The 12,729-nt window shown below is 33.6% G+C and overlaps 1 protein-coding gene across 2 annotated transcripts; it reads left to right on the top strand.

Annotated features, from left to right (window-relative positions):
* The first annotated feature begins 9,846 nt into the window (after window positions 1-9,846).
* LOC122315058 (probable mannitol dehydrogenase) lies at window positions 9,847-12,491 on the top strand. Of its 2 annotated transcripts, XM_043130761.1 has the most exons (6): window positions 9,847-10,137; window positions 10,260-10,373; window positions 11,025-11,221; window positions 11,318-11,550; window positions 11,736-11,889; window positions 12,162-12,491. In XM_043130761.1, the coding sequence occupies exons 1-6, from the start codon at window positions 10,019-10,021 to the stop codon at window positions 12,371-12,373; spliced, it is 1,029 nt and encodes a 342-aa protein (XP_042986695.1). In that variant the 5' UTR covers window positions 9,847-10,018; the 3' UTR covers window positions 12,374-12,491. The 2 variants fall into 2 exon arrangements, with proteins under 2 accessions (XP_042986695.1, XP_042986694.1); XM_043130760.1 differs by having other exon boundaries at window positions 9,850-10,137; window positions 11,025-11,550.
* Window positions 12,492-12,729: the final 238 nt, after the last annotated feature.

The raw sequence follows: 12,729 nt of genomic DNA, 5'->3' as shown, positions 1-12,729 counted from the left end.
GTTTTTAAACCTTGCTATATCTGATTATTTACAAGGATGGTGAGAGGATATTATTACGCCTTCCTTCTTTTGTTTTTTGTTTTTTATGATTAGAATATCATGCTTGATCCTGTTATGACATTACAATCTTTTTATCTCTTCGGAAGTTACATTCCCAATTTTAAAACAAACTAGGACTTACTCAAAAATCTCGTTTCGATCTAATTATCTCAGCAGTAGTCATTTTACTAAAGAAAATATAGTTGCAAGTAAAATTGTGCATCAATGTGATGTGATTGATCAAAAAGTAGATTTTATTAAAAATAATGTTAATTTAAATTTTAAGTATGAATAAATCAGTATTGGTACACAGATTAGTGCGCGACTGTGTTTGTATGTAGCAAAATTCTTTTACTAAATAGATTGATACAATATTCTTTATACATATTCAAACAATCGTCATTTTTATGTGCTGGTCTTTAATTTCTTATATGTGTATATATATATGTATATACATATAAGAAATTTATTAAAAACTATGTAATTAGGCATAGCCCAAGTATATAAGAAGTATACAATAGAAAAAACCTAATTACAAATTAAAGCTGAAAAACAGATTGAAAGTCATTGGAACTAAGTTCATCCATTACAATAACCGAAGTCCAAAACAAAAAAGTATGAAAAAACAAACTCCTAATCCCTAGCCACCGAGTATTTTCTATCATCATAATAGCTTCCATTCCTCTCCTTCTAAATACATCACATAAGACAAAGTAATTATTTTTCGAACAGTCGATATTTGAACGATTTCCTTGAATCCCTCTCCAACTGGCCAAAAGGTTCTCCACACCCAGGCATCACACAAGAAATGCCAAACTTGACAAAGACCTCATCCCACAAAGCCCTCAACACATTGAAATAAAGAAAAAGGTGATCCACCGATTCTCCACACCTTTTGCACATAAAGCACCAATCCATTACAATAATTCCACACTTTCTTAGCTTATCAATAGTAAGTATTTTTTCATGAGTAGCCAATCCCTCGAAAAAAGGGACCTTGAGCGGACTTTGCATCTCCAAATATTTTTTCCAAAGGAAAAAATCACTAGAAGAGTGTGGCACCAAGACTTTGTACAATGATCTAACCAAAAATTTCTTATTACCAAGCTGATTCCAGATTAGTCTATCCTCCCCTCTAGATTTTAAATTAAAGGCATAGAGCAAGCTGTAAAAATTAGTGATAGCCCCCATCTCCCAATTCTAAGCATCTGTAATAAAGCTTATAGACCAGTGAATAAGACCTATAGTGTTGCTCATGCAATCAACTACAGGAGCACCTTTATCAGAAGCAATTCTAAAATGGGAAGGGAAAGCAATCTTCAAGGCCACGTCTCCACACCATACATCATGCCAAAACCTAATCCGATTACCCCTAACCACTTTAAATCTAAAATTTTTGAAGAACTTCCCCCATTCATTGCGAATAAATTTCTACACTCCCACTCCATATGTCCATCTAACCTCATTTGAGCACCAACCTCTCCAAATACTCACATATTTAGAATCAATAACAATCCTCCAGAGAGCATCCCCTTCTTGACGATACTGCCACAATTATTTCCTTAAAAGTGCATTCTTGAAAATTTTCAGCTTTCTAATCCCCAAACCTCCCGAAAATAAAGGAGAGCAAATCTTATCCTATTTGAGCAAATGAAATTTCTTCTCATCCTCCCATCCACCCCACAAGAAGTCGCATAAAATCCTTTCAATTCTATTAGCCACTCCTGTAGGCAAAGGGAATAAAGATAGGAAATAGGTTGAGATATTTGATAAAGTACTCTTGATTAAGGTGATTCTACTACCTTTGGACAAGTATATCCTTTTCTCGCCAGCCAACGTACTTTCAATTTTCTCTAAAACGCCATCCTAAATTGCCTAAGATTTAAAAAGTGCCTTCAAGGGAAGACCCAAATATTTCATAGGCAAAAAATACACCTTACATCCCAATATATCAGCCAAATCCCCTAGATTATTGACCAAACCTACAAGGACCAATTCAGATTTGAACAAATTGACTTTTAAACGAACTATAGCTTCAAAACATAACAGAAAAGCCCTAAAAGAATGGATGTGCTCAGAATTTGGCTCACATAGGATCAAGGTATCATCTGCAAATAGTAAGTGAGAGACATTAATGCTACCATGGATGGAATCATTGAGAAGCCTAAGATAAAACCCCTATCCACCGTCGCCATCAACATTCTACTTAACACATCCATAACTTAAACAAACAGAAAAGAGGATCATTTTCTTAATCCCCCTGAGCTGTTAAAAAAGCTAGTCAGAGTGTCGTTAACAAAAACTAAGAATCTAGCTGTAGAGATGCAAAACTTCATCCACTTACACCATTTTTCTCCAAAACCATGCCTACCAAGCATATATATAAAAAATCCTAGTTGGCATGGTCAAAAGTCTTTTTCATATCCAATTTGCAAATGATGCTTGGAACTCTGTCTCAAATTCTACTCTCCAAGCATTCATTAGCAATGAGAATGAAGTTAAGGATTTGTCTACCCTTGACGAAGGAATTTTGAGATTTTGTGATAATCTTCTCCATAACCAAACTCAAACAATTAGTGAGCACCTTTGAGAAATCTTGTACACACCACTAACAAGACTGATGGGTCGAAAGTCCATCTATACAGACCCAACTTTTTTAGGGATAAGCGCAATGAACGTAGCATTAAGAGTTTTTTCAAATTTCATAAAAGAGTGAAATTTAAGAGAAACCTTCCTAATATCCTTCTTGACGATGTCCCAACATGCCTGAAAAGATGCCATGGAAAAGATATCACGTCTCGACACTTTATCTTTGTTCATAGCTCTTATCACATTAAGCACCTCCCCCTCTTAAAACATTCTCTCCAACCAAACTGCACTAGGCTGGTCAATCAAATCAAACACACGGCCATCAACCTTGGGTCTCCAAGAAAACTACTCCGTGAGAAGCCTTTCATAAAAAAGAACAATGTGATCCTTAATAGTTGAATGATCCATAAGAACACAACCATCTAAGTGGAGCACTTCAATTGCATTATTTCTTCTATGAGAATTTGAAACTCTATGAAAGAATTTGGTGCACTTGTCTCCTTCCTTCAACCAAAGAGCCCTAGACTTTTGTCACCATGAAATCTCCTCCTTAAGAGTAATTTTCTCAAGATCAATAGCAACATTTAATTTCATTTCCTTCTCTTCAGTTGAGAGAAACCCTACAACCTATTTTTCATCAAATCTATGCAACTCCTCGAAAAGAGACGACTTTCTTTGATCCCCAATGTTCCCAAGCACCTCCTTATTCCATTTCTTCAAGTCATTCTTCAAAATTTTGATTTTTCTAGCTAAGATAAAGCTAAGGGTACCTGACAACTGATAAGAAGACTACCACACTCTCATCTTTTCTACAAAACCATTAACTGTGAGCTACATGCTCTCGAATTTAAAATATCTCCACCCTTCATGGATTGTACCTCAAAATCAATTTGGTTCTCCTCCATAGTGGTACTCTAATACCATTGTTACGAGCTCTCTAATTTAAGTAGAAAGAAATCTGGTACTTTAGGGAACTAGTGCTTCCAAACATATGATAAAAGTCAAATGAATTTGATGCTTCATTAATCGGATAACTGGACTATAAATACAACCCAAATGATAACTAACCACAATCATGTTTACCCACGATCTGGACCCACTACATAACAACTCCCACTAGGTAACAACGTCTAGACACCACTAGCTCATAACATAAAATAACAACGTCACCCACAGTCGGTCAAATAAAGAACTAAAATAAAGATCTAAAATAAAATAAAATATGTTATAAACTATCTTGAATTGTATGACCACATTTAGCTAGCCATCAAATGTATAGTGCTAGTCGTCAAATGCATAGTGCATAGTACATAGTGCTAGTTGTCAAATACATAGTGCATAGTACTAGCATAGTGAGTTAGTCGTCAAATGCATAGTGCATAGTGCTAGCATAGTGAGCTAGCCATCAAATGCATAGTGCTAGTCGTCAAAAGCATAGTCGCCTTTGTACTCCTATATATATCGTTGAATCCTTTAAGGAATTCATAAGTTTCATAATCTCTCTGAGCTCTATCTCTTTCTCTCTCATTTTGAAAGTTTTATAACACGTTATGACTCTCTCTTTTCAATGATTTCATAACACGTTATTAGCACGAAAGTTCTGACGATTTTGAAGCTAGTAGTCCTCTACTTCAAGTAAGTTTTTCAATATACTTTTGTAGTTTCCAAAATGAATATGAAATGTTACATTACTTAATGAAAACTCTATACTTATGTTCCTGATTTATATATGTAAAAAATGTCAAATCTTACAAAATTAAAATTCGTTGCTCTTGACATTTCTGGAAAAAATTATTTATCTTGGATCCTTGATGCTGAGATCCATCTGGATGCGATGAACCTAGGAGATACAATTAAAGAAGGAAATCAAGGGTCCCTGCAGGACCTTGCTAAGGCAATGATTTTCCTTCGGCACCATCTTCATGAAGAATTAAAAACTGAGTATCTAACGGTGAAAGATCCACTTATTTTGTGGAATGATTTAAGGGAGAGATATGAACACCAGAAAACTGTAATCCTCCCAAAAGCTCGTCATGATTGGATGCACCTGAGGTTGTAAGACTTCAAGAGTGTTAGTGAGTATAACTCTGCACTCTTTAAAATTAGCTCACTATTGAAATTATGTGGTAAAAAAGTCACTGATGATGACTTGTTAGAGAAGACATATACTATTTTTCATGCCTCGAATGTGCTCCTGCAGCAGCAGTATCGAGAGCGAAAGTTCAAAAAATATTATGAACTTATATCTTGTCTTCTATTAGCTCAGCAAAATAATGAGTTTTTGTTAAGAAATCACCAGTCACGTCCTACTGGTTCTATATAATTCCCTGAAGTGAATGGTACTAGATTTACATCATTCCCAGAAGCGAATGGTGCATCTTTTCAAAGAAAACGAGGGCGTGGACGTGGTAGGAAAAACTATAGAAGTGGAGGTCCTAGAAGTGACCACACTAAAAAGGACAATAATAGATATACACCGTACCACCAGAAGCGGTTCAACTCAGAGAAGGGCAAAGGTCCTCAAAACAAATTTTTAAAGAAAGATGAAGATGGATGCCATAGATGTGGTATGACTGGACATTGGGCTCGTGTCTGTCGTATAGATAAGCACTTGGTTGACTTATACTAATTTTTTATCAAAGAAAAAACAAAGAAATTTGAAACAAATTTTGCTGAACCATCATATGCTTTAGATTCTATAGATGGAGAAGATATTACAAGTCTTGATGTTTCTGATTTCTTTAAGGATTCTAGTGGTAGAGTTGATCATGGAGGTGTTCCTTTTTAATTAATGTATTTCCTTTATCTTATTATAAAATATTTTTATATTCTGCAATGTTTTGTAGTAATGAAAGTTTTATTTATTCTTTTATACTTGTTATAAATTATTGATGATATGATTTATTTGAGAATGGAAATGGAGCATCCTTGAAGGATCGCCCTAAATCAATAATTTTATTGAGTATCTCATATGAGTGATACTTGTACCAAAAGCTCATTATGATTTTATGCACCTGAAGTTGCATAATTGAAATTGTGGAAAAAATATATATTTGAATGAACGTCTTGAATGTGCTCCTGAAGTAGCAATATCGAGTATGCTCCTAAAGTAGCAATATGAAATGCAAACGTTCACAATATATTCTAAATTTGTATCAGGTCTTTCAGTGACTGAGCAAAAATAATGAGCTTTTGATAATAATCATTATTCACGTCTTACTAGATCTACATCATTCCCTGAATGAATGATAATAAATTTATATCATTCTACTTCCTGAAGTGAAAAGAATGACGTGTTTCATTCAAAGAAACTAATAGATTGGACGTGATAATGAATATCTTTTCGGGCCAGAAGCTCGTATTGGAAAAGCTGTAAGCTTTCTCTTTGAGATGATATTATACAAATTATTGAATCAAATATTATGATGCATCAAAAGGTGATATGATTTAAAATATTTGTATCTTTTCATGGTTATCTTGATCATCCAAAATCAATTACGATAAGTCGAATGATTTTCATATGGACGTCCATAAAAGAACCAGAAGATTCTTTTACTATAAAGTCTTCCCACCAGAAGTGGAAAGAAAAATTTGCTTGAAACAAATAAGATAAAATTATTCGCCGTTATCTTGATTATCATATGTGAACCAGAAGTTCGGATGATAATTAAATTTTGGATACAATAAGATAAAAATGTCTCATATTCTAGCTGCTAAAATTTCAGCGAGGATTGAAGTCCCTGTAGGACAATTAAGAAATTCATCAGTCTAAAGACATGTATAAATGCATGTGAGACTTATCGATACAAAAGACAGAGTATCTCAAAAGAGAAAGGCACAAATAATTTGATGCTCCTGAAGAGGTCATACCCACAAAACAAGCAATAAAGTCCATTCAAATTCTCTGTATAAAATTCTCCTATATAAACTCTTGAAGAGTGCCTCTTGAAGAGGTTTTTCATAAAAATGTCTTCTCTTGAAGAGGGACAAGTACCTGAAATTAACGAGATCTCGTTACATTTCATGAATAATGGAAAAATTATGGATAGAAATAAAATCGTTGTCGACAACGTATTTCCATATGAAATGGCAATTGACATTATCAGAAGTAATGATGAAAGTGAATCAAGAATCGTCGAAAAATACGACATAAAATATTGGCCAAATTTGAAAGAAAAAATTCCTGCAGAATTGATTCACTAGTAAAATATGATGCATCGGGACTTATAGTCCAAACACCTAAAGAGGTGATGCTTGTTTAATGTCAGTGGGTATTTATGGAAAGGAAATAAAAATGTGATATATAAAAAAGGAGTCAGTTTCTCAATTCCTGCAGAATTGATATCATTAAGTAAAATGTGATAAATATGAACTTGAAGTCCAAACACCTAAAGAAGTGATTTTTGTTAAATATCAGTGGATATTTATATACATGATATAAAAAGCCTAAAACTTTTAATATGAAAATGTGATATACAAATCACAAGTTAGTTTCTCGAAGAAACAATATTGATATGATTTTAAAGTGGTTGAAATCATATTGAGATTTTTATTGGCTTGAAAGTTACCGAGAGTTTGGATATGCATGATTAACTGCATATTTATATGGATTATTGGATCATGATATATATATGAAAATCCCTGAAGGATAGAAAATGTCTGAAGCTTCTAATATGAATACATTTGGAAATATGTATTCTATCAAGTTTCAAATATCCTTATATGATCTAAAGCAATCCAAACGCAAATGGAAACAAGCTATTATTGCAGTTTATATATATGATTTAAATGTCATTGAGGCTCCAGAAGAGCTCATGAAAACTGCACATATTTGAAATATAAATCTGAAACCCTTGTGGCTTCAAGGGGAAGATGGATGATGTTATTAGTCATGAAATACCATCTTTTAATACAATTAGTATTTCAGATTCATATTATGGGTTTGATAAGAAGTGTGCATTATTAAAGAAGAAATAAAAGGGAACACATAGAACATCTACCAAAAGATAGAAACACAAATATGAATATTTATGAAATATTATTTTATTATCTTGAAGCAAGAATTACAGAAATTTGAGGCACTTTGCCTCATTTTTCAAACGCTCTTGTTCTTCAAGAATCTGCATGGCATCCCTATCTAAAGGGGTGGGCAATCGAAAAGAAGATTTCAACAAGGATTTTAAATTCCTATTCTCTTGCTTTATTGATTCTATCTTCATGTTGGACTCCAGAAGAAGTCGCTGAAGTATAGCAATATTCTCGTGGAGATTGTCAACTCCACAAGTTCTGGATTGCAGTCGCTGAGAAAATGCGATAATGGATGATGAGTATCGGGTACCGAGACTCACAAGCTCATAGATAGCTTCATTATCTGACCTATGAGTCAGATCATTATATTGCATGATAGCACCTGTGGTAGAAGCAGGAACAGATGATGAACAAGGTGCAGAGTACCTCATATATTGGCCATGAGAAGATCGTTGAGCCATTGTAGGATAAGAATGCAGAAAGAGATTACAGAGTTTAAATGCAGTATGATTACAGAAAAGTGAAGAAGATGAGATGCGAATGAAAATGAGCTGAATATCTCTTTTATAGAGAAAATTATGATACAACATCTCTCGTGAAGCAAGAAAAAAGAGACGAAATATACTTTCATAGCTCTGCAGCGCCTGACAGCTGCGGCACCTGACAGCACGCCTGACACCTACAGAGGAGTTGAAAATCCGCGATGCTTGTCTGATCTTAAAAGGCTGGCCACCGTTTTTATTAAACAATGAGGTTAGCGGTTTAATGTTGATGAATTCTCCACTAACTGTGTTATCTACAAAAACTCCAGAAGAATACAACTCTAGAAGAGTAGTGATGAGCAGAAAGATCCAGTTGTGATTATTTTATCAACATGGATCAAGTCCACAGTTAGTTGGATGTACAGATGCAAGTTATCTTTCAGATACGCACAAGAAGATCATTGCAATTCATGAGAAAAAAGTTGAAATTGATATCAAGAAGGTACGGTCAAGTAAAAATCTGGCAGATTTATTCACTAAAGCATTACCAACTGCAACATTTAAGAAGATTATGCAGAACATTAAAATGCGGAGGTTTGAAGACCTGTTATCATACACTTTTCAGGGGAAGTAATGTCTTGAAGACTTGTGCTGATTATACTCTTTTTCCTTCGCTAAGGTTTTATCCCACTGGGTTTTCCTTTGCAAGGTTTTAATGAGGCAATCCTAAAGCACTCGGCGATACACATGAATACCGTACTCTTTTTCCTTCGCCATTGGTTTTTTTCCCACAGGGTTTTTCCTTGGCAAGGTTTTAACGAGGCATATTCTTTAAATATGGTCATCCAAAAGAGAAGTGTTATAAACTATCTTGAATTGTATGACCACATTTAGCTAGCCATCAAATGCATAGTGCTAGTTGTCAAATGCATAGTGCGTAGTACTAGTATAGTGAGTTAGTCGTCAAATGCATAGTGCATAGTAGTAGTATAGTGAGCTAGCTGTCAAATGCATAGTGCTAGTCGTCAAAAGCATAGTCGCATTTGTACTCCTATATATATCGTTGAATCTTTTAAGGAATTCATAAGTTTCATAACCTCTCTGAGCTCTATCTCTTTCTCTCTCCTTTTGAAAGTTTTATAACACGTTATGACTCTCTCTTTTCAATGATTTCATAACAAAATACGTTTAATACAGCCTATGTATTAAAAAAATGTCATGTATCAAGAACAATATATTATTAAAATAACAAAAAAATTATAAATAAATAATTTATAAGATCAAAATAATTTTATAAAGGAGACTAAATTAATTTTTTAGAGAAGGGCCAACACAAGATAAAATTAATATTATCTTATTAAATCATAAAATATTAATATATATTATTTTTTTTTTAACTTTGGGGGGGGGGGGTTATGGCCCCCCAAGGGCCTCAATAGGTCTGTCACTGTACGGGAGGGTAACGGGAGAAGGTAATTGATGGAGCACGACATGCCTTTATATAGATAGGTTAAGATTCTTATTCACTAATTTTTTAGTGTTGCTTCTTTCTATCAAAAAATGTAACTGTTAGTTTTTAAATAAATAGTATCTTTATTTTAATTATCTAAAATTTTTAATATAAATATAAAATTATTAAAATAAATATCTATAATACATTTGAAAGGTTGGCACGCGAGGCAGCTTTAAGTCTTCTGACGAGACTTGTTATTTTCAATTTCGAAGACTTTTAGTTTCAATTTCTTGCTCGTCACGATGGCTATCCGATAAGGATTATTATAAATGAGGGGCATCGATCACCACCAAGAAGCATTTCTAATTCATCTCAATTTTCACTTACATCTCTCTCCAAAATCTGTCTTACGAAGAAAAGAAAAAAAATGTCTAAAGCATCATCATCAGCAACAGCAGAAGAAAAAGAAGAACCAATCATCAAGGTGTATGGCTGGGCAGCAAGAGATTCCTCTGGAATTCTCTCCCCCTTTCACTTCTCTAGGAGGTAGGTAGTGATTATTTTGGATCATGATGACATACGTACTTTCTTCTCTCTAAAAGATTGGAAACTCAATACAAGATTGTGCATAAACAAATTACAGTGAATTACTTGCATTTCATGTACAGGATTAATGGTGATAACGACATCACCATAAAGATAATCTATTGTGGAATTTGCCACACAGACCTTGCCCTCCTTAAAGATGAGTCAGGAATCACCAACTATCCAATTGTCCCCGGGTAATCTTTTTTCTCTCTATATATATGTATATAACTTGTCAAAAAATATATGTATATAAATATATATAGATGCTTGATATATATATATATATATATATATATATATATATATTTATATGTTTGTGTATATGATGCAAATCCAAATTGATAGAGTTTTGGTTAAATTCTACGTTGATTGTACTGAACTACTTTAAGAAGGTGAATATGTACAAATATGACATGAAAGCTTAATCTTCCTTGGATTTGGGCAATATTCATTGTATTTTCCCAATAAATAATCTATTTACATCCAGTTTTTTTAATCTTAGAAAATACTATGTTTCAAGTTTGAAAAGTGATTCTGATTTTGATTTTGGTCAATTTTTTTGTAGGATTATTGTTTAATTATGTATTTAGTTTTCATGCAATAATTTATATTTTCTTTTCAGAAAGATTATCATAATTTTGAATTTTGAAACTATTTAAGTCCAGCTTGTAGGCTTCATTAATTTCGAATTTTACCATTGATCAATATTTTTAAGAACTTTTTCTCTATTTTGAATATTTTGTCAATCTCAATTCATAATTTTTGTTGATCAACTAGTTTTTAGAACAATTCTGATTATGCCCGCGTCAATGTGTGTCCAAATTGTTACTGTTTTGTTTATATAGGCATGAGATTGTAGGTGAAGTGACAAAGGTTGGGAGCAGTGTAAAAAAATTCAAAATAGGAGATAAAGCAGGCGTGGGGTGCATGGTGGGATCATGCGGTTCATGCAACAATTGCAAACAGGACTTAGAAAATTATTGCCCCAAAATGATATGGACCTACATTGGGTACAATCACCAAGATGGCTTGAAAACATTTGGTGGGTATTCAGATAAGTTTGTTGTGGATGAGCATTTTGCAGTGTTAGTCCCAAATAATCTACAACTGGACGGAGCTGCCCCACTACTCTGTGCAGGAATCACAATTTACAGCCCCATGATGCACTTTGGACTCAACAACCCCGATCAGCATTTAGGGGTGGTGGGGCTGGGTGGCCTGGGTCATGTGGCCGTGAAATTTGCCAAAGCTTTAGGAATGAAGGTCACTGTAATAAGCAGCTCCCCAAACAAGCACAAGGAAGCATTGGAACGCCTCGGTGCTGATCACTTTTTGGTCACGAGTCATGAGGACCAAAAGCAACTATTGCAGGTAACTAATAAATTATGTACTTGCTAATTCCTCATTTAATTTGGGTTTAGATAACAAATAAGAAAATGAGTTTTTTCTTTAATATGTAACAAATTAAAAAATGAGATTAACTAAAAAGTCTGATCTTAAATATTAAATATATATATATATATCTTTAATTAATTAATTAATTTGTTTTCTATAAGGCTGCTATGGGCACAATGGACGGTATCCTCGACACTGTTTCAGCCCCTCACCCTCTCCTGCCATTGGTTAATTTGTTGAAGACCGATGGAAAACTAATATTGCTTGGTGCTCCAAGTCAGCCTCCTGAGCTACCACATATTCCATTAATGATTGGTAAGTACATTTTTTTTTTTTTTCCGTTTTGTATGTACGTAGGATCGTCCTCATGATTTATATTAGCTAGATTAATTTCTATTTTATAAATTGTCATCCTCAGTCACATTAATTAATTAATTAGATGGAAAATAACTTAGATAATTAATGTGATTGAGGATAATAAAATCAGAAGAAAAAAATATAATTAATTTCCTTTATTATATATATAATTCTATTCCTAAGAGTATTCTATACTATTATTGTTATTGTACGTGCATGTAATTTAAAAGGTAGAAAAATTGTTGGGGGTAGCGCAATTGGGGGAATGAAAGAAACCCAAGAGATGATGAATTTTGCAGCAAAGCACCAGATCACGGCAGATGTCGAAGTTATTCCTATGGACTACGTTAATACTGCCATGGAAAGACTTGCCAAAGGAGATGTCAAGTACAGGTTTGTCATTGATGTGGCTAACACATTAAATCCTGATCCGCTTTCATGATTTGATTATAGAAATTAATGATCAGAGTCTATCTTGGCTGCTGGCCTGATCAGCAATGAGTTTTAAATTGTGGTGATCTCGATCGTTACAATTAATAATTAGTGTTTGGATTCGTGCATTTTGTTGGGCTTTGTCATTTATAATATATATATATATATATAGACAACTAAACATATATATCTTCTATATATAAAAAGTGTGTATGAAACGAAAAATCTTGTTTTAACGGTTTTTCTTGTTTTTCCGTTAAAGTTAACACCGTTTGTTTTAACGGTTTGACACATAAAATGAAGACATAAATATTGAGAGAGATAGCATTCAATGTTGTTATATGATTTATTAATCTCAATAATTAT

This window comes from Carya illinoinensis, chromosome 7 (genome assembly GCF_018687715.1).
Source record: "Carya illinoinensis cultivar Pawnee chromosome 7, C.illinoinensisPawnee_v1, whole genome shotgun sequence".
In the NCBI taxonomy this organism is placed as follows: Eukaryota; Viridiplantae; Streptophyta; class Magnoliopsida; order Fagales; family Juglandaceae; genus Carya; species Carya illinoinensis.
The sequence above is the reverse complement of the archived record's forward strand: the minus strand, read 5'-3'. Positions and strand labels throughout refer to the sequence as shown.